The 22,478-nt window shown below is 47.8% G+C and overlaps 1 protein-coding gene across 6 annotated transcripts in view; it reads right to left on the reverse strand.

Annotated features, from left to right (window-relative positions):
• Positions 1-234: 234 nt before the first annotated feature.
• Positions 235-22,478, reverse strand: part of ARID1A (AT-rich interaction domain 1A) — a 70,440-nt gene continuing 48,196 nt past the window's right edge. For 2 of the 6 annotated variants that reach the window (XM_082412507.1, XM_082412509.1), the window contains 16 exons: positions 18,241-18,481; positions 17,886-17,978; positions 17,172-17,339; positions 16,123-16,435; positions 14,276-14,421; positions 14,079-14,188; positions 12,678-12,887; positions 9,823-10,030; positions 8,191-8,323; positions 7,841-8,016; positions 7,374-7,524; positions 7,141-7,287; positions 6,960-7,056; positions 5,593-6,484; positions 5,097-5,227; positions 235-3,342 (listed from right to left, as the gene is read on the reverse strand). In XM_082412507.1, coding sequence (XP_082268633.1) covers positions 1,612-3,342; positions 5,097-5,227; positions 5,593-6,484; positions 6,960-7,056; positions 7,141-7,287; positions 7,374-7,524; positions 7,841-8,016; positions 8,191-8,323; positions 9,823-10,030; positions 12,678-12,887; positions 14,079-14,188; positions 14,276-14,421; positions 16,123-16,435; positions 17,172-17,339; positions 17,886-17,978; positions 18,241-18,481 — 4,947 coding nt within the window. In that variant the 3' untranslated portion in view covers positions 235-1,611. The remainder of the gene's footprint in view (positions 3,343-5,096; positions 5,228-5,592; positions 6,485-6,959; positions 7,057-7,140; positions 7,288-7,373; positions 7,525-7,840; positions 8,017-8,190; positions 8,324-9,822; positions 10,031-12,677; positions 12,888-14,078; positions 14,189-14,275; positions 14,422-16,122; positions 16,436-17,171; positions 17,340-17,885; positions 17,979-18,240; positions 18,482-22,478) is intronic. The other 4 variants (XM_082412506.1, XM_082412504.1, XM_082412505.1 and 1 more) reach the window with 4 other exon arrangements.

Genomic DNA, 22,478 nt, shown 5'->3' on the forward strand with positions numbered 1-22,478 from the left:
CAAGCTTTTTATGCCTAGAACTTCTTCTTGCAGGTAAAATCATCTCTGGAGTTTTCTTAAAGTCAGACTTACACTGTGGAAGGTCAAGTGAATATGGTGCAGAAATGACAGGGTCCAGGATGCCACCATTTAGGGAGAGAGTATACCAAGGGGGACTCGCAAGAACAGGACTAGCTCCCCAACACCCCCAAAAGGGTCAAGATTTTAAACAGTTTAAAAATAAAAAGCTTCACAAACGTCTTACCAAGATTTAATGTACATTTATTCTTAACACGTGGAACATATAGTATAAAGATTTCATACTGAATAAATGATATTCATTAAGCCAAAAAAGGAAAAAAGGAGGAATTTACATCAAGTTTTAGCTACATTGTTTGAAATACAAATATGCAGATTTTATCACTGAAAAAATCTCAATTGTGTTTCTTCATCAGGAACTTCAACTGAACCTAGAACTTTTTCACACCTCGATTAGAAAGAAAACAAAACAAAACAAAAACCCAGAAAAAAATAAACTATAAGTTGATTGGCTGCTGAGACAGCAAGGACTTTTTACAGAGACCTGTACAGCATCGCACCAAGAGGGGCGATGTCTGGCAAGAGATTAAATAGCTGTGTCTCGCTTTGTGCAGGTCACCAACTTGTTAACTCGTCATACTATAAAGGGGTAGCTGGGAGGGGGACCAAACTGTGGGGATCCAAGGGTATGTGCAATGTACAACGTCATATATATACACACGTGGCAGCGCAGCCGCTGCAGCTAAAGGTTAAAACCAGTTCTAAGAGGTGATCTCAGGGTTATTCATACAATCAAGGAGGAGAGAAAGAGGTCAGGGTGTTGTAGGTTCACACATGATACTTTGGGGGAAAAGCCTTTTTTTTTTTTTTCTCCTCAACGTTTAACTAAAAACATTTTTAAAAACTACAGCTTGCTGCTGACCCAGCGTTTTCTCTTGTTTCCATGTGAGACATTATTATTACAGTATGTTTACAGTATCAGGTGTACAGTACAGTACATGAAAGGGTCTACACTCTACTGCACAGGCCTCTCCAGTGAACAGGGTTTGTCCACAACTGCGAACTTCTCGGTTCCTGCAAGATTGTGAATGTACAACGATAAACCATACACAGTTCAGCAGTCACCATTTTTGTCCTTCAGGGTTTTTTTTGTTTTTTTTTTTCCTTTTTTTTTGTTTTTTTTTTTTTGTTTTTTTTAACCATTAAAAACATTATGAAATGTGGCATCCCCTTGATGCAAGGACTGGGAAAGCCATTTTTATTTTTATTTTTTTTTCCCCAAACTCACTGTAAACGACAGTAACTTTGGTTAAAATAAAAAAAGTCTTCTATGTAGGCAGAGCTTTGTCTTTTCAAATAGGGCAGGGTCCTGAGGGGAGTAAAGTGAGGACGGGGAATAGAACGATGGGGAGGAAGAAGGGGCGAGAAGGAAGAGGAAAGAGAAACAGGAGAGACTTTTTTTCCAAGGGAGAAGCTGGACAGCACAGGGTAAACTGGATTCTGAGGTGGTTTTGCATAAATAAAGGGCAACAGTCAGTTTCTAAGTTCTCCACACACGCACACGCACACAGGGAGGGAGGTGTCCCACGGCTGTCATGACTGGCCAATCAAAAACAGTACATCGCAAATGACTTGTGAAACCAATGAGTTCATCAACGGTGATACCGAGATGTCCAACAGCCGTGACTCGTACAGCGTGAACTCCGAGTGGTTCTCGTCCACCTTGGCCAGGGCCAGCAGCGCACGGGCAGCCCGTCGCATCATGTCCACACTAGTTGGCTCAAAGGGCGGGTTCTGCATGTGGAGCAGGCTGGCCTGGCTCTGCTGGAACTGTGTGGCAGCAAGGCTATCCTCCAGGAAGCCCAGGAGGTTGCCGATGCTGCCTTTCTGCACTGCAATGGCACGGGCTGCCAGGCTGTCACCCTGTGCCAGGTTGGCTAGCAGTACTACAGCCATCTCCCGGCACACCGGGTTCTTTCGGTCACTGAGGAAGCGCACCATGGTGCTATACAACTTCTCCAGGCGGCTGAAGGGGGGTGTGGCCAGGATCAGGTCCACATTGTTGTCCTGGATGCTGAGTTTGCTGAGGGTTTCCAAGACCAGTCTCTGGGGGGAGAGGACGGCGTTGGGGCCCAGGGTGGAGAAGGGGTCCTGGGCTTCAGCTGAAGGGCAGACTGCCCAGTGTAGGAGTCCATCCAGGACAGGCAGGCAGATGCTCTCGGGGTATGGGGAGAGGTCCAACTGCCCCGAAATGTTGGCGAGCGTGACCAAGGTGTTCTCCCGAAGCATCTCCAAGCAGTCCCACCACCACTCCACTTTGTTGCAGCTCACCCCCTGGTCCTGCTCCTCCTCCTTCTCGTAAGTCAGTGGCGCCTGCTTCCGTTCTGGGTGCTTGTGGTGCAGAAGGATGAGCTTGCCCAGGATCAGCAGCAGCCCCGGGTGTTTGGACATCTCGAAGTCGTTGCCTGGTACAAATGACAGACTTCGGATGGTATTGGAGACACAGACGCAGCGTTTGGCAAGGGAATCCTGCCAGTCCAGAAGGGTACACAGTGGGGTCTCATCTTTACTGTGGGGTTCATCCTCTAGGATCTTGATGTTCCGATGGCTCTGTGCTGGGCTGATGCCAAATGGGAACTTGCTGCTTTCCTTGGTGGCCTCTACACTCTTAGCTCCCTCCTCGGTCAACGTGCTAGACCGGGTGGACAACATGTCATCCATAGTGGCTGTGATCCGTTTTTCTGGCGGGCCATCGGTCGGGGGGCCCTCCTGCTCTGTTGTCCCTGGTGTACCCGCTACTGCTGTGACATACTTCCGAGTGACTGGTGGGCAGGGTACATGAGGCCGGGAAGGCAGCAGCTCTGTTTTGCTCTCAAAGTGGGTCTGGATATGCTCAGTGGTGTCCCCCCCACCAATCCGCCAGTGCAGCAAGCCACTGTCAAACTCCTGCACGCGCCCAAGCTTATCTGAGCAGTCCACCACAAACGGGTCATTCTTTTGCACGATCTTTACTGGAAGCCTGTCAAACTTACTAATCAGTTTCTCCTCACTATTCTCTGAGGCGGCTTTGTCCTTGCCCGCAAAGGCCATCTCCTCATCATTTTCAATTACTTCCTCCTCTTCTTCCTCCTCTAGTTTAGGACCTAGAAGGTCTTCCTCCTCCTCCCCCTCCACAGGAGCTGGACTAGATGCTTTGCTGAATCTCCCAGGGTCCAGTAGTGTTCTCTGTCCTGGGTCACCCACCTCATACTCCTTTAAAATGCCAAAGATCTCAATCAGGCAACGTCGGAAATATTCCACAAGGAGCTCTAGCAACCCTGGGAGCTAGAAGAGAAAGAATAGGAAATAAATTAAGGAAGAAAAGTGGGCTAAGAAGAGAATCCTTGACTTGAGAGGCCTGCCAAGGTTTTCTATCTAATCTCCCCTCTTCCCTTCTAGGTCAGATGTCTGTATCACTGGGAGAGTCAGAGTTCTCCTTTCCCAAAGGCCCTCCACAAAGCAAGTCACTTGAACTCTCCTCTGCTTAGCACAAAGTTCTTCCTTCTGCCCAAATAATCTTCACACAAGCCTGCCTCAGCAGATGGATCACTGACCAGCAACTCTGCACCTCACCTACCAGTGCCACCCAACTCTCAGCCTCACCTTTCTCAACCAATTTCTGCTTCTCTTCACCAGGCCCAGCTTCCTACCCGTTGGTCACTGCCATTGTCCCTCTTAGGACGCTCTCTACATTCCACTGCCAAGTGGAGCCCAAGGCTAGGCATGATGGGATAACACCTTCCAACACAATGCAGGGTGGACAGATGTTCATCTGCTCTCTTCCCCAAGCTCCCCAACTTTTCCAGGAGGCTGGACCTCTGTGCATCATGTAACATAATGAGTGGGATGAGGCTTATATTCTCTAAACACTGTTCCAAGCTGGTGCTAGACAGACCCAAATTTCAGCTTAGATCCTGTACAGGCCATTTACTACTCCTAGCAGAAAACATTAATCTCCAGTCAGATTAATCTCTTGGCTAAAGAGTATAGCAGAAAGGAAAAAACAGGGCTTTAGACTTAAAAAAAGATTCAGGTTTGAATTTTGGCTTTTCTAGGAACTATCTGTATGATTTAAACTCTCTGAGCTGTAGCTTTCCTATCTTTCCACTAAAAATGATGCACATTCCTAAAACTTTACAGGGTTGTTCTAACGTCTAAATGGAATATGTCAAGTGCCTGGCTTATGGAAATTGCTCAATCAATATTTGTTCCTTTTCCTTCTCATGGGAAGCAGGCTTTGGATTCAGAAAGACTGCTAACAGCTGTGTGAACCTGGGCAAAGATAAGACTCTGAGCCTATTTAGTCATCTCTAAGAGGCCACAGCTGCCTCAGAAGGCTGCAGTGAGGATAACACAAAAGAAAATATGAAGTACCTAGCACAAAGTGAGGGCACAGTAAATGGGAACTATTAATAACAATGCCCCCCTAGTCAACTCCTTAACAGATGGGCTGGTAGGTGCTGAGGATGATCAAAAGAAAGAGTAGGATATTGCAGCAGAAACTCTTCCCAGCTGAGAAAACTCCAGGTGCGTGTCTATGGAGAAAAGGTCTGGAAAACCACCTCTGCATTAACTGCCCCCCCCAGCCCCCGCCCAGCAGCGTGCACTTCTTTACACTTCCCATTCTACACCTTAGGAAAAGTGGGATCAAGAAAGACCTCTTCTATTCGGAGTGGATGAAGAAAGAAAGGGAAAATAAAGAAACTGCTCTACTCACTGACAGAGACCATAGGTTCTTCTTGGTAGTCTAGAAAATATGGTGTCCTTACTGACATCAACAGAATCTGCATTTCTTACCAACACCAACAAGTTTCTCTCTCTAAAGTCAATCCTGATTGACTAAATTACACAAATTATTATTGTTCTCAGTATTCTAGGCCCATGGCTGGTGGCAAAGTACTGGCAGAGAAGGTATCAGACAGCAAGTGAGAGAAAGGAGACCATGTTGGCCAGGGTGGCTTAATTCCCTGGTCACTTAGCATCATCTACTTCAAGAAGATCTCAGGCCCTCCCAGTCTTCCCCGGGCTCCTGTACTCACCTGACTGAGGTTGAAAGTCATGATGCTGTTGTCATCATACAGCAGGATGTTAATGGTGTCTAATGCCCACGTGCTCTCTGCCAGCAGCCCAGACTTGAGGGACATCATTACCCGCCATGCCTCCGGGGTTCCTGAAATAAACCGCCACGTCGTCCATCCACCAAGCCCAGGTTGGCAGGAGGCGCCCCCCACCCCAGAGCTGGCTCATCAGTCAGGCTACTCTGAAGAGAACACATGGTGAGAGGCAGTTCCAATCTGGGAGATGACACACATCTGCCCCTCATGGCTTCTAGGCTCTCTTAGGACATCACTGTGTGGCAATTCCTTTAGTAAAGCCTGACATCAGCTGATTTCTTCCTTACCCAACGTTCTTTGGCTCTATTTTAGTCAACACTGGACCAGATTTTAATTCATCCAGAACACCAGGATGGAGACAGAACAATGAACAAGAGGTAAAGAGGCAGATTAAGCAACCCAATCAAGGAGGTCTCCTTACCGATGTCTTTCATCGTGAGCCGCCTCCTCTGCTTCAACACAGGCTGTGTGGCTTCAACAGAGCCAGGTGGGAAGGTGATGTCCCGCCGAATCATAGGGGGCTGCACAGGGGCAGGTGCTATGTGTGAGGCAGGTACTGGGGGACCTGCCTTCTGCATCTTCATCCCAGAGTGCAGGAATGGAGACTTGCTAGGAGACGTGCGGTTCTCCATTGGCCGGGGCAGGGGAGCAGGGCTGGATACCTGAGGAATGTGATTCTGCATGCTTGGTGGGGGCTGGTAGTTGGATGGAGGGGGCCTTGTCATGGGGGGCACGGGGGCAGAAGGACCATATGGGGGCTGGCGTGTGCCGTGGGAAGGCCATGGGCCTTCATGGTTGGCTCTCTGATCCGTGTGCAGCATTTCCTCTGTTCGGTTCACGCCATGATAGGCAGCGCCTTGCGGGGCAGAGCCCGTGCTCTGCCTGTTGGCGTAATTGTAGGTCATGTCATTACGCCCCTGCCACATGGTGCCTTGCTGAGCAACCTCAGCCGATGCCTGTATGGGGCCGCCCATCATCTGCGGTGGCATGTTCTGTTGGGCACTGGAGCCAGGGGGTGCTGAGACACGGTCTCGGCCAAACTGGAATGGAAACTGGTTCTGGGGGCCGCCTGCTGGTCGGCGCTCAGTAGCAGCGGCGGCAGTGGCAGGATAGGCATTGCCATACTGGTTGTACACATCTTGCTGAGGGGAAGGCTGAGCAGCTTGTTGCTGGCTGGCAGGCTGGGGCTGGGCTGGGGGCAACTGCTGCTGCTGGGGCTGCCCCTGCCCCGTGCTGTATGGCACACTGTACATCTCCCCTTCGTGCCGCTTGGCAGGAGGGCCGTATGTGCCATCCATCGGCCGCTTGTAATTCTAAGACGGGGACAAGCAGAGGAAAGGTTAATACTCTGCACTCAGGGACACAAGACCCACCGCTGCCCAGATGCTACACCAGACACCTGCTGGGCTTACTTCTGCCCCTCTAGAAGAGAGGACACAGACTCCAAGGGAACAAAGGAATCACCTTTATGAGTTATCTTTTGAAGTTGTTTCTGAAAGCAAGAATCATTCTCTATTCCCTCTGGCTCTCCCTTGCTCTAAGTAGAAAAATGTGGAAAAGTTCAAAAATCAAAATAAGGCCTGTTTCTAACCCTTTTGGAGAACTAGAGACGGGACTAGACTCCAAACAGGGAAGAGACTGAGGGCCTGGCTCTTCAGACAGAACCGGCCATCGGGGTGGGAGAAGAACACCAAAGAGTCTAAAGTGGGCTTCACAGACTGCACAACTTAGCCTTCTAACTGGCTCTCGGGGGAACCTGTGTGTCAGCTCACCCGCTACCCTCCTCACCTGCTGCTGCTGCTGATACATTGTGGTCTGCTGGCTGGGGAAGGGGCTGCTGGAAGGGGTGCCTTGAGCGGAGAACTGATTGCCATAGGAATCATGTCTGGAGGAAGGAGAGAAACAGAGGATCAGGGTGGGAAGTGGGGAAGCCTGAGCCCCAGTGGCACTGAGACCAGGCTTTACTTACCGTTGCTGCTGCGGCTGCGGCTGCGGCTGCGGCTGCGCGGGGTAACGGCTAGGAGAATACATCCCCGAGTCTGGGTTGGAAGGCATGAGATTCGGCTGTGGGGCTGCAGTGCCCATGTTTCCCTCGGGTCCTATTCCGGGCTCCGTCCTAAACAAAATTGGAGAAGCAGGTTGAGTCCATGATAGCTGTGGGGTGCTGGTGCGGGATGGGGGTGGGAGGTGGGGTGTGCTTACCTCACTCTGTCATAAGGACCTCCATAGGGATAGTGCTGTCGCGGTCCCATTGCCACATTTCCCAGCCCAGGGCCGGCAGCTCGACTGTAGGGGTCCCCCATCCCGCCGTTAGGGCCCTGACCTGAGGACATGAAGGGATCACTCCCTGGAGCTAAGAGCAAAAGGGAAGACGGTGAGCAAACTGGTTGGTCAGTAGGTCTAGCAGCCTATACCTTGCCTGCCCCAAAGACCCAGGCCCTCTTCAGAGCTCAGGTTTGTTCCAACTAACAGGTCTTTAACAGAGATCTAAAAAGGCCCCAACCAGCAAAGAAGACATACTTATAAAGGGATGACAAGGTGAGGCCAGGGAGAGGGAGACAAGAAGAGAGGGTGGCTTGACAAGAAACCTTAAATCACTCTCAAGATTACCCCCCGCCACCCACAATTCCCCTGTCCTCGAGGACGTAAGGCCAACAGCAGTGGGTCACCTTTCCTCATGCTGCCATAAGGATCCTTATTTGGCTCGTAGGACATGCGCCCCATCATGTCAGAGGTATTCATACTGGGCTGGTACCCAGGGTTTGGAGTCATGGAATTCCGCTTTTGGAATGTGGGGTCACTTCCATCAGGAAAGGCATCCTGGATCCCGACCGAATTGCTCCTGCTCCGGAGTGAGGAAAGCCAATTAGACCCCAAATAAAGGAATTCCTCCGATAATGCAAGGCACATGGGAGTCACTGGTTGGACAGGCAGAGCGGGGACCGCCCTGGGCTGCACAGGAGCTCATACACTTCTGTCCAGGGCCCCCCAAACCACCTGTCGCTGCTCCAGGCCTTACCTCATGCCTGGCAAGGGGGGGATCTGGCTGTGTGGTGTGGATGCTGGAGTTGGTGGCTTCAGGTCTCCCCCTTCTGCCATGGAACTGCTGGTTGACTGAGGTGTCTGTGGCCCCTGCATTGACCCTGATCCCGCTGTGGACAGAGATGCAGGGTGAGCAGGAAAGTGTTTAACTCTCACAGCAACACACAAATGCCCTAGGATCTCTTTGAAGCAGATGGCTATAAGGCTAGAACTAGGGTTCTTTAAGACCTAAATAACCCTTCTCAAGAGAGGATCTGCAAGGCCAGTAATAAAGAAGGAAATTTGAGAGCGCTATCGCTTTTTGCGGCTGTTCACATTTGGAGACCAGGAGTGGTGTGGCGATGCCATCAACATGCTGGTGATTCCTTGAGTCTGTCAGCTTCCCTGACTACTTTTCTTTACTTCCCCCAAGGACCCTACCTAACCTATTACACCTTGTAATGCTGGTACACAAGCTCCCAGTAAGAGGCCCTGGAATGCTGGGTGGGGAGGTTCCATCTTGCCCCAAACCTGCAGAACACTGTAGGAGCCCAGGAACTCCTATTCTCAAGCATCTAACCCAGTGTCACTGTGCAGTTTCCAATGTTCCCTTAAGCTGATGAGCACAGAACTACCCATAATTAATGTTTCCAGTAGCTACCATTCCCAGCAGCAGATAGCCCACTGCTTAGGCCTCCCCAGCTGATGAGTCATCTCAGGCACTCACTATACCCTCAGAGGTCAACACCAGGGCGCATGTGTTTACACCCACCTTCTAGGAGCCCTGGCCTTCTTCCCTCCCCATGCTTGTCCAGGCCCCATCCTCCTCTCAGAAAGGAGGGTGGGCAGAGGCACTCCCAGCAGAGAGCTCCATTCATGTTCCCTCCCCACCCCCTCCTTCCCATTCATTACCATCTCAGCTCCCTGGGGAATTCAGGGCTCTAGTCTGAGCTGCATTCTAAGGCGCTGACATCAGTGAGCCAAAGCTCCCAGATGGCCCTGCCTCACTGCTATTTGTCAGATTTCCCGACTCCTTTGGTGTCCCTCCCACTCACTAGTTTACAAACATTTGGCAAGATGCCAGGTGCACAATGAAAATTAAAACTTAAGGGCTGCTGCAAACTATCTCCCAAGGGAGTCGCCACTGCCCGCTCTTTAGTCTGCCAACCTGTTAAGCTCTGTGGTAGGACAGGGCAAAGCACACACCCCTGGTGGCAGGCACTGGTGAATAAGGAACCTGGACCCTTGAATGCTACTCTTTTATTTTTTTCATTTTTTTAAAACATCTTTATTGGAGTATAATTGCTTTACAATGTTGTGTTAGTTGCTGCTGTATAACAAAGTGAATCAGCTATACATATACATATATCCCCATATCCCCTCCCTCTTACGTCTCCCTCCCACCCTCCCTCTCCCACCCCTCTAGGTGGTCACAAAGCACCGAGCTGATCTCCCTGTGCTATGCGGCTGCTTCCCACTAGCTATCTATTTTACATTTGGTAGTGTATATATGTCCATGCCACTCTCTCACTTTGTCCCAGCTTACCCTTCCCACTCCCCACGTCCTCAAGTCCACTGAATGCTACCCTTGAAGGGTGAGCCTTGGTGAGGCTGCTCACCCAATCCTTACCAGGAGAGGGAGGCTGGATCTTGGGCTGGGACTTCTTGGAATCAGCAGCTGCAAAGATGTCTGGGGGAGGGTCTTCTCCCCGTTCGATCTTGCACTCAAAGGCATAGAGACATTGGATGTACTGCTTTTTCAAGGAGCTGGCAGCACTGCTTGAGGTGCCGACATTGAGGTTGGTCGCAAGTTCCCGCCATTTTTTGTTCTTGTTGACCTGTACAACCAACCAGAAGAGTTGGGGTACATCTTCCATCTGGTCTTCCTGCGCACATACCCCAAACCCCATCAGGCTACCAGGTACTCATCTTGTGATATCACAGTTCTCAGTTAACCACAAAAGTTAACCTTGCTTGGTGGAGAGTCCACAATAAACATTAAATCCATGGCTTCCCTCTACCCTCAGCAGGTTTTATCCACAGATCACTGCAACTGTCAGACAGTGCTTATTCAAAATAGGGCAAACTTTACATCACTATTAGAGAGAATGGAATTCAGAAGGTATGGGCTTTCCTTTACACAAGTGTACTGATGAGAAATGATGTGCAAATCACCATCAGATCCAAATCATATTTTAAATGCTCTGATAAAAACTAACATTTTATAAAATGGAGACGTGTGGCAATATCAACGACCACCCTGCTTGACTTTTACTTTGTCAAACTGGGGGTTTTCATATCTGATTTTTTTTCTCAGTGTGGGGCTCCTTGCAAATTTGATATTCTTGCGTCACTGCTTCCTGCATCTCAATGACATAACTACAAGCCCCTTTCCCTCAGCACTGTCTTGATTGTCCGGGAGATGCTTCAGGCCCTATGACTTCTTTGCCCCTTCCCAGCGGCCGGCCTACAGTTCTGCCTCCTCTCCTCAGCTTCAGCACACACTGAGCAAGACCAGTCCCCCAGTCCCTACACTAGGTCTGTCTGCTTTAGCCAGGCAGGTCTCCTTCTTCACGTATTCTTTTTTTTTTTGGCCGCGCTACGCGACACGCGGGATCTTAGTTCCCCAACCAGGGATGGATCCCATGCTCCCTGCAATGGAAGCGCGGAGTCTTAACCACTGGACCGCCAGGGAAGTCCCCTTCATGTACTCTTATGTTTATTCATCCACCATGTGATAAGCCTGTCTCTCAAGGTTAGAAACACTGGCTTTCCAGTCCCAATCCACGAGGAGTTCAATATGTTTTGATACCTGCTGGTTTGGTACCTGTGACACCAGAGAAGAGTGATAAGGAAGCAAAGAAAGGAACAACCTAGATGAACACTTCCTAGAGCAGGCAATATCTGAGCAGAGTCTTGAAGGTTGGAGGTGGCACTGGTAGGGTATACTCCAGACTCTTTCCCATCAGCATGCCATCTGGGCCAGTCAACTGGAATGGCCCCCGCCTCTACCTAAACCCTACTAATCCTTCAGAAAAGCTCAGGGCTCATCTTTTGCCTTCTTGGAGCCTTCAGAAACTAACTTGTAACAGCACTCTTTCTCCTCTGAACTCCGTCGTTAGAGTTCAATCACATCACTGCATCTAAAAGGTTGGCAACCTTCTGCAAACTGGAAGACAGACCCAGGCTTTGGGATTCCCTCTATACCTCATCTTAGGTCCAGTGAATCCAGAAGCCCACACAATCAACAGTTTGCCAAACCTAACCCAATGCCCCCTTTCCCTACAGGTAGAAGAGCCCTGACTACAAGAGCTCACTACCAGGGAGAATGGCAGGAATGAACCCAGGGTCACCTCAGAAGCCTGCTGTGGCTCGGCTTCCCACGCTCGTTATGTGGTGGTGTGCACGTGTCTTGTTTTATTTTGTTTTCCTTTTGTGGGGGAGGGGAATAAAGCCTGAGGGAGAAGGAATTCATAACTGACTGTTGGTTGGCTTCATTCCAATCATTTTCTTTTCTGCTGGTGACAGCTGTTTTCTCTTCTGATTTAGAAGGTTTGGAATACACCCCTCCCCACGACGCCTCCCCCTGAGCTCAGCCACACACTCAGATCCAATAGCAGGCTCCTAGTATGATGACTACAGAACATACATAGGAGGAAAGTTTGCAAGGCACAGTGGGCTGTCTGCCAGCGTTGCCTCACCTGTTTGACTCCTGGGTTGAGTGTAAAACAAAGATATAAGTTATTAGGGCAGGCCCAAGGCTCAAGGTGGTGCTCGGTTCAGAGGCTTCCAGTGGAGATTAACCCAATCACTTAAGTCTCCCATACAGAGTGACTAAACACAATTTCCCACCTACTTCTTCCTTCATAAACTATTTCTATTTAATAGCTCCTGAAATTCCATCTCCATTGGGAAGCTTTCTAGAATGAAAGAATCAGCAACTACTCTGGCTTCCCTTGTACCATCTTGTAGACCAATTTATGTGGCAGAAATCTTGCTGAAAGCTTTGTTTGATTATCCCCAGCTTTCGACAGTCTTAACAGGATACACACTGTCCCTACATTACAAATAAGAAAAACGAGGGCTCAGAGTAGTTTTACACCTTGATTAAGGTCACATGTATCGTAAGTGGCTAAGAAAGAATTCAAAACCAGACCCATCTCTGAACCTTGCCCTTGTCTACTACTCCAAACTGCCTGCCATGGAATCAGAATGCCCACAGACTTGCCCGATTTTTGCAACCCAGGGGGACTCTGGACACATGGTAAGTTAATGCTAATACTTTACACTACCCACGGAGGTCTCAGCCTCCTCCCTTTGCCTTATCTTCTGGAAGGCCCGAGCTCCCTGGTCTGTCAGTATGTGACTCAGAGAGCAGCAGGAGAGGGTGATGTGCCTGTGGGATGCATGGCACCAGTGATGCCACTGAGTACCTAGAGAGAGGTTTGTTGAAACCACAGGGGAAGCCAAGTGCCAGGCACTCACCTGAGTCAATCCACCAATTTCCTTCACAGACACATAGAGGCGGTACAGGTCCAGAGGTTTCCTACCCACAGCAGGCAGATTTGTCATGCCCATGGCCTTCTCCTCCGTGAAGGCCAGATAACGGTCCACCCACATCTTCCTCTCAGGCTCACCACCCAGCTCATACAACTTGGTGATCTTCTCATTGGTTGTAGTAGAAGAACTGGATTTCTGAAAGGGGCAGGTCAAGATTCTTAGGAACTGGTCAGATTCAAAGCCTATGCTAGGGGTCTTAGAAATCCCTTGATTAGGGCAGCGGTAAAGCTTCTCATTCTGGGGTGGTCACTAACATCTGCACTGCCTTCACAAAAACCAAAAGGGAGCTAGATGTTCCTGTAAAGAAAGAAAGCTAACACTGCTTATATATGTTATGTATTGAGTGCTGTGCTAGAGGCCTTTATACATTAGGTATTATAAATTATTCTTCTCTTAAAAGATAAGGTAGCAGGCACAAGGAGGCCATGCCTAAGATCTCATAGCTCTTAAGTAGCAGGACTGAGAGTCAAACCCTTGTCCACCTGACATCAATGTCACTACTCCCATACTACTACCCAGGAGCCTGGACACACTTTTACAGACTGTTTCAGAGAACTCAAGAAACACAAAACATGACCTTGAGACAGACAACTGACTAAACTGAAAGTGAACTCTTCCTCCTCTCAAGAAAGGAAGGGTCCTGCTTGAATGGCTTTGGATATCCTATCCAAGACATGAGGATGACTAAAAGAGTCTGGAAGCCAGAGGTGAACGTCCACAAGAGGTGGCAGCTATGATTTTTATTTCCCCTACTTTATAAGCTGGGGAAAATGAGGTATGTATGACAAAGGGCTGAAATATTTTAAATGACTTAAATACTGAGCAGGTCCCCAGAATGCCACACAGCCCAACCAATCGCACACTCAGGACCAACCTAAGAGAGGCCAAGGACCCAAACCCCACCTGCCTCGTCTCCCACTTTATAGAACGTAGGGCGCCAACCATTCCTGCTGTTCTGAGTAAGGTCCAGGAAGAGAAGAACTAGTGCCCCATGGCATACACCATCTATCAGCGCATAAGGACAGGGGTCACAGTTTCAGAGAGAGCAGTGCAGAGAATTCTACTCTGCAGGTCTGGCACTTCCTCCATATCAGACAGCTGTGAGAACATGTTATTTACGTTAAGACCCCTTAGGCTAATTCAAACCTAATTCAGTGAACTATTATCCTGGGACCCTTCATGGTAAGAAGAGGCGACAGCACCCTTTTCCAAGATTATCTAGTTGGTGTCATAAAAGGCTGGAATCTAATCACCCTCTCTTCTTTTTCCTTCCTATCACTGAAAGGATGGGACAGAAAGTTGAGGGGTCAAGATATAAATCATTACCTTGGATTTAGATTCCGTCTTGGGTGTCCCATCTGCCTTGTTGTTCATTTTGGTGGCTGGAGTTAACTTGACATCCCCAAGACCCATCATCTCTGGGCTGGCTGCCATCCCTATAAAAGAGAAAAAAGTCCAATAGGTTGGTGACATGAAGATCACTTTGGAAGAAATCCCTGGGCTGAACAATGACTAGGACTTACCTGCTGAATTGTTGGCCATGGTTCCACCCATGGGATATGGGGGTCCCTGAGGGTTGATCATGCCAGCCATACTATTAATCCCTTGTCCATAGGGAGGTCCAGTTCCCATTATGCCCCCTTGATTCATATTGGGGTAGCCTGGTGGCCTGAGGAAGAAGATGCAAAGCGTGAGAGAGAGACAAGAGTTAGAGACACTAAGCTTTCAGATTTGGACTTGAGCTAAATAGGGCTGTGTGAGCCAAGATCATCTAGTTAGGCTTACAAGGAAAAAGTTTATGGCTCCCGCAAACCACAAACATGCACAGAGATATTCTTATCTTCTACCACCCACAAACGGTTCTAAGAGGGTTCAAGCTCCCAAAAGGAAATCATAGCTCAATTTTAAAGGATACACTCCTTGAAGAATGGAGTCTTACGGTGTCTCTTAAATACTGCCTCCTTTTAAGGCATCTCCAAAGTCAAGCTGTGTTTGCATTTAAGGGCCCTCACTATGGCAAAAGGCCTAGATTAAATGCTCAATTTTATTACTCTGTCATGTCACTCCAACCAAACTCACAGCATGGCACCTGTAGGGGCTTTGCATTCTTTTTATTTTATTTTATTTTAAAAATTATACCTCAAAAAACCCTTATTTATTTATTTTTTGGCCGCGTTGCACGGCTTGCGGGATCTCAGTTCCCTGACCAGGGACTGAACCAGGGCCACGGCGGTGAAAGCCCAAAATCCTGAACACTAGGCCACCAGGGAACTCCCCTTTGTATTCTTTCTTGATGGGCCTACTGCAAACTTTGTGCTTCCCTCACTCTGAAGTACTACCAAATCCACCTTTTTATAGTCAATCACCCTATTCTACCGTGGTTCATCAACATCCCAGGAAGAGTCACTTTAAGAACTGTAGGCACCAACAACACAGACGGAGTCCTCAAAAACAGTAGAATCACAGTCACTGAAGTCAGTGGCCAAGGAAGAAGAGATGAATCTTGAAGTCATTAAACCAAATCACATGAGCCTTCTGCACTTTTGCACCAGAGTCAAATACACAGGACCACACAGAAGAGTAGGAGAAATGGCAAACCACAACCTCACCATCCTCCATTTCTTACATTGTAGATCCAAATCACGTGAATCATTAAAAATCCTTTTGGAGGGCTTCCCTAGTGGCGCAGTGGTTAAGAATCCGCCTGCCAGTGCAGGGGGCACGGGTTCAAGCCCTGGTCCGGGAAGATCCCACATGCTGCGGAGCAACTAAGCCTGTGCACCACAACTACTGAGCCTGCACTCTAGAGCCCGCAAGCCACAACTACTGAGCCCACGTGCCACAACTACTGAAGCCCGCGTGCCTAGAGCCCATGCTCTGCAACAAGAGAAGCCACCACAATGAGAAGCCCGGGCACCGCAACGAAAGAGTAGCCCCCATTCGTCGCAATTAGAGAAAGCCCGCGTGCAGCAACAAAGATCCAACGCAGCCAAAAATAAATAAACAAATAAATAAATAAATAAATAAAATTGCATTAAAAAAAATCCTTTTGGAAACCAAGAAGCTAGACTGGCAGAAGAAATAAACTCTGAAGACTTATTTTACTAATCAAAATAATGTATACTTTATAAAGTTTTTTACATATGATATCTGGTCATGTGACATTTGATACCAATCTAAGATGCTTACGAATCAGCATTTCTGCTGTATTTTTCACTGTAAAGAAACCTGGTTTTCTAAAGAGCTCTCAATAAAATGCATATTTACCAAGATAACATGATTTAGGTCCAGAAGTATCTCAACAACCTAAATGACTCTACAATGAGTTTCCTAGCACTGATACCCTCCCTCTTCACTTCCCAGGCCTTACCTGTTCTGGATAGAGTTGGCAGCAACGTGCATGGCGACAGCAGTTTCTTGAGTTTTCCGGTTCATGCCCCCTGGTGGGGGACACATCCCTGACCCAACCTGAGGTGGCATATTGGCCATGTTAGGGCCATAAGGCCGGTTGCCCATGGAGGCATGACTCATTCTCCCTGGAGGGAGTGTGCCATAAGGTGGGATGCCAGGCTGCCCATGCATCTGACCTCCAGCACCCATAGGGTTCATGCTTCCAGCCATGCCTGCACTGGGGTAGTTAGCATTGGGCAAGGCATTATAGTTTGGCTGCCTGGGGTAGCCTCCTGGGAGGGGAAGGAGAGAAGATGCAGAGACTTGGTTAGTGACTCACTAGCAACTCACTAATAACACTCAACTCTAAAACTCCAAAGATAACAAACAATGGGAATCGTTCAATATTTGGTCTGGAAAGAGACCGATTTCATGGTCTCTTTAAACAACAACAACAACAACAACAACACAAAACTTCATGATCCATTTAAAAACAAAAAAAGTGGGGGGGTTGGGGCGTGGGGCCAGGAGTATTTAAAGGCAGGCCTCGGTCGTCCCCTCATCTTAGGAAAGGACAGCACAGCACAGAGCAAGGCTGTCTGGCAGGCAAGGCTGGCTATGCTGCTATCCAGGCCCTTCAACTCCCAGAATTCTTTCCTTTCTACATACTCGTCTTCCATGCTCTGTGTAAGAAATTCAGCTTTAGATCCATCTAGGGCTGATTTTGAGCAAAGATCTACTCTAGTAGGACTAATTTACTCAAAAAGTTTAATAACCAATAATTACCATTTACTAAGTGTCTGTGCTCAGTCTTGGGCTAAATACCTTATCCCCATTTTACAGATGAAACAGAGGCTCAGAGATATTCAAGGACTTCCCCATGATGGCAGTCCTGCCCTACTTTAGGGCCTGGCCTTGGTGGATTTAAGGCAAAGGATAGTTCTACTCTAATAACCCAGATAGCAGCATATCAAACAAGGAACTCTTTTCTCGTCTCACCTCCATGTACTCCTACGGTAGTATACTCACCCTGTGGGCCGTACTGACTCCCCTGGGGACCATAGCTCCCCATGGAGTTCTGCTGGTAGGAGCCCATGCCTGTGTGCATCTGTCCTCCAGAAGGCTGACGTGGAGATAAGGCCGACCCGGGCTGGGGGGAACTGTACTGGGGCATCTGGGGGTTCCTCTGCATGTAACCTATTTGTGGGTAGTGTCCATACAGTTAGTACCTCAATACAATGGGAACAAATGCTCTCCCTTACCCTAGGACTTCACCATCTACGTTTTCTTTAGCAAATACTTGCACGGGGGCTCTTATTTGCTGTATAATTATGTGCTCTTTTAGGCACCCTCAGAAGTGACACAGCCATTAACCAGGGCATACCAACTGTTTCTACTAAATGGAGGTTTGAAAAAACAAACAGCAATGACCCCACTCTCCCCCCAAAAAGAGGTAGGATTTAAAGGGTAAAGATTCAGTGTTGAGTATTTAGTATTTGCTGACCAAGTTAGGCACAATGTAGGGGGGAAATCCATCAAAACACATGACCAACAAAGAATGACTGTGGGGGCACATAATTCTGGAGCCACCAAGATGGCCAAGCCCATCCTAACGTCACAACCTGCTGCTGAGATTGTCCTAAGCTTCATGGTCATACAGTTCTCCAAAAGCTGTTGCACAGATAATCGATCAAAGGTCTGCCTCTGCCCTGCTCCCCCCTCCCTTGAAGCCCAGCCTCTCACCTCGATCTTGGGCAATGCTTGATTGGTTCATAGAAGGATGCATGATGCTGTCCGACTGGCCACTGGGTGGCCGAGGTGGCATCTGGTTGCCTGCTCCAGACAGAGAAAGAAGAAAGCCAATTATGGCTAAGCCTGGAAATGCTAGCCAGAAGGTCAAGTTAGAACTGGAAATGGCTTCTGAGAAGGCCAAGAACCTCCCAGCATCCCATTCACAAAAGGATCCAGCAAAGGGGCTCCCATCTCCCTTCTTCAAATGCTGAAGGGAAACTCTCTGCCAGTGGAAGGCTGGGGCTCCCTAATACTGCTGGGGGCCAGTCCTCTTTCCCTCTCCCCGAAGGTCAGCACCCGAGGGTACCTGGCACTGCAGCAGGCGAGAGTGGTCCTGAGCGAGACTGAGCAACACTGGCAGGAGAGCCGACTGGGGACGGGGAGGGGCCTCGGATGCCAGGCAGGTGAGGGGAGGTATGGGGAGAAAAAGGAGACTGAGCTGGATTACTCTGCTCCCCTTGGCTGCTTGAAATCCCTGATGTGCTCACTCCAGGGCTCAGAGCTCCTTCTGTCCCCATGGGGAGATCGTCTATTGAACCAGACAGATCCTGGAACACACACACAAGGACATGGATTAGCAGTATTAGGCAGAAAGATTCTTTTTTCAACAATCCTACTACATGATCAACATTTTTCTTAAACAACCCAAAGTAAATATACTGCACACATTTATGCAGTCGTGATACTATAGCTTACATACAGCAAACTCTCTATTAAGGGCCAGAGAGAAAATACTTTAGACTCTAAAGGCCACACAGTCTTTGTCACAACTATTCGACTCTGCCACCAGAGTGCAGAAGCAGTCACAGACAACACATAAACAAATGGATGTGACTGTGTTCTAACAAAACATTATTTATAAAAACAAGTAACTAGGGACTTGCCTGGTGGCGCAGTGGTTAAGAATACACCCGCCAATGCAGGGGACACGGGTTCGAGCCCTGGTCCGGGAAGATCCCACATGCTGCGAAGCAACTGAGCCCACGTGCCACAACTACTGAGCCCACGTGCCACAACTACTGAAGCCCGCGCGCCCAGAGCCCGTGCTCCGCAACGAGAAGCCACCGCAATGAGAAGCCTGCGCACCACAACGAAGAGTAGCCCCGGCTCACCGCAACTAGAGAAAGCCCACGCGCAGCAACGAAGACCCACGCAGCCATTAATTAATTAATTAATTAATTTAAAAAAGTAACTAGCCCACAAGCTATAGTTTGCTGACCCCTGGTCTATCTACCAGAAGCACATGTAGTACTTTCATCTTCTTTCCCAGCCCCAACTTCTACAGTCATAAGAGAGCAGCTCTTTCAGTGAGCCTTTAGTTCTTTTCCAACGGGGAAACTTAACAAAACACTGCCAGGACAGCATCAGGAGCTATAAGAAAATGTTAACAAGCTTGGGCAACGTTCACAGATCCCCTCTCCATCAAATTATTATAACCTACATTTACCAAGAACTCACTCCAAGTTACCATACTTTAAAACATAAGGGGTAGGAGGTAAGAAAGGGATATATTGCACAGACAATTCTTTAACTGCCAAGAGGGTCTGGAACTACATTCCTAACACCTGGCCAACAAAAGGGATGAACAAATGTTTGCCAACTGAACAAACCCAGTTTTTTTTTTCCTAGTTTTAAGTGTTTCAATGAGAATTTGGTATTTATTTGGAGGTTGTGCTTGTCTTGAATTAATCGGTAAAGAGTTCACTCTAGGTCAGTAAGCCCCAAGATTAGCAATCAGGAGCTCAATATGAAAAATATTTTAAAAAAGAAAAAGGGACTTCCCTGGCAGTCCAGTGGTTAAGAGTCTGCACTTCCACTGCAGGGGGCGCGGGTTCGATCCCTGGTCAGGGAACTAAGATCCCCTGTGCCGCGTGGCACGGCAAAAAAATAAAAAGAAAAAAAGAAAAGTATTCACCCCAGGAAATGCACCCCCAACCCACCCCCAGCCCCAAGTTCACTCTCTAGCAATACCATGGGCTCAACATCACGCATTAACTTCAGGCTGGGAACTAACTGTACCTTGAAGAAAGAATGAAAGCTTTGGGTACGGGCTCAGGTCTGTGAAAACCCTAATACTCAAATAGTTAAGAAAAGAGTTCTCTTAAAGAGACACATCTGAAGAGGAAGGAAATCCAAAATGGCCTGATTTGAGTCTATTCCTATTCCCACAACAAGCTCACCTTGGAAAGATCAGTTCGAGGTGATTCTGACCCTGGAGTCGGACAGTAACATTGGAGATCAAAGAGCACCTCTTAGGCTCTCCCCTAAGTATCCAGGTTGGTTGGACCTTTTGCAAACCGGTTGGTTATTTGGCTAGGCTGGGAGTATTTCTGCTGAGTTCTGTGGGAACAAAGCTTGCCTTGAAGGCAAGGCAGGTAGGTAGGTGTGCATTTGTGTCTGTGTTCAGCTCTCAGTGTTAGCTGAGAAGTCAGAAAATGCTAGCTTTCCTACAAGAAGCAGACCCAGTACACCATAGCATGCTTTCAAACTGCAACTAGAATTAGTCCCAGCATGGAAGAGAACTCAAGAAGCCCTCCTCTAGGTAACACCAGAGGGCCTCTTTCCTCTCAAAGGACTAAAGTACCTGGAGCTATGAAGAACCCTGAGTTCATCCCGAGAGAGGAGGATTCCTTCCCCACGTTGAGGGCTAAGCTGTACCAGGAACACCTAGCTTCTGAACCAAGGAGAGTAAACTCAAACAGGCAGCAAGATGACAAGAGGAGCCAACTGTGTAGGCCAGAAAAGGCCTTGAAAGCCACTTGTTAAGCCCTGGTTTATAACAGAAACCACAGCCCAATGCTCTGTTTTAGGCACCAGTAGCTTTCCTCAGCATTCCCACCTGCTGTCTCCATTCCTTACCAAACCACCAGCTTCTAGTAATAAGAGCTACTTGCTTAGAGGAAAAAGAAATCAGCATATTTTGGAACAGAACAGGAATTGAAGGTCTATCCATAAGACAAGAACTCTTCAAATGGCCTTGAAAAATTAAGTGTTTTAAACATTTCTGTTTTTGATTAAACAAGTAAAACATGAACATTCTCATGATAAAAACAGTTCAGATAGTATAGGTAAACTTAAAGTCCCCTTTGCTCTCTCTCTGCTGCCTTCAATAGAGGAACCCCTATGCCATCTGGTGAACATCCTTGGAGACCTCCTGAGGAACTGAGGAAGAAAAAAAAAGAGGATGTTCAACCTCACTAACCATCAGGAAAATGCAATTCAAAACCACAATAAGCCTCACGTCTGTTAGGATGGCTATTAACAAAAAGACGAAAAGAAACAAGTATTGTCAAGGATGTGGAAAAAAGGGAACCCTCATGCACTGCTGGTGGGAATACAAATTGGTGCAGCCACTATGGAAAACAGTATGGAGGTCCCTCAAAAAAAAAAAAAAAAAAAAAAAAAGGAACTACCACATGATCCAGCAATTCCACTTCTGGGTATTTATCCGAAGAAAACCAAAACACTAACTCGAAAAGATACATGCACCCCCATGTTCACTGCAGCATTATTTACGATAGCCAAGGCATGAAAGCAACCTAAATGTCCACTGACAGATGAATAGATAAACAAAATGTGGTGTACACATACACACACACACACACAGACGAATATTATTATTCAGTCATAAAAAAGAATGAAATCTTGCCATTTGTGACAGCATGGATGAACCTTGAGTGAACTATGCTAAGTGAAATAAGTCAAACAGAGAAAGATAAGTACCGTATGATCTCACTTACATGTGGAATCTAAAACAAAACAGAACAAAAACCAAGTTCACAGAGAAGATTGGTGGTGGCCAGAGGTTGGGGGGAGAAATCAGAGAAGGGGGTTAAAAGGTACAAACTTCCTGTTATAAAATAAATAAGCCATGGGGGTGTAATGTACAGTATGGTGACTAAAGTTAATAATACTGTACATCTGAAATCTTTAAAAAGTTCTCATCACAAGAAAAAAAAATTCTGTAACTATACAGGTGATGATGTTAACTAGACTCACTGTGTTCCTCATTTCGCAATATATACAAATACTGAATCGTTATACTGTACACCTGAAACTAATATCATGTTGTATATCGAATATATATCAATAAAAAAAAAAACAAAAGGAAAAAACCCCACCAACCCACCAACCACTGCTATGGGGTCAGGGCGGGGCCTACAGATGCTTCTTCAGCCACACGTCTGTTAAAAACCAGGCTCTCCACAGATACACAAGCAAACGTCCTAGCCCAGCTGAGGGATCCCAGGAGCCTGAAAATAACACTGGTAGCCCCTGGGGTTGGGCTCTCAGGACCCTGGAGGCACCTGTGGTGGCAATGTGGTAGCTTCCTTCACAGAGGCATTCTGAGGAGAGCTGTCAGTTTTGGTAAAGTGCCCTGAGCCTCATAGAGAAAAAGTACTAAGTAAACCACTGTCAACAGCAGTCCACGTGGGCTGGGATGCCTGGGCACAGAATAACCGGAGGGGAAGAATCAGCATTAATCTTCTTATCTCTCTCATTTGGTTGGTTTGAAGCCAGTCTCTCAAACTGTCATTTTCATCA

This window comes from Balaenoptera physalus (assembly GCF_965194825.1).
Source record: "Balaenoptera physalus genome assembly, chromosome: 1".
Lineage (NCBI taxonomy): Eukaryota > Metazoa > Chordata > Mammalia > Artiodactyla > Balaenopteridae > Balaenoptera > Balaenoptera physalus.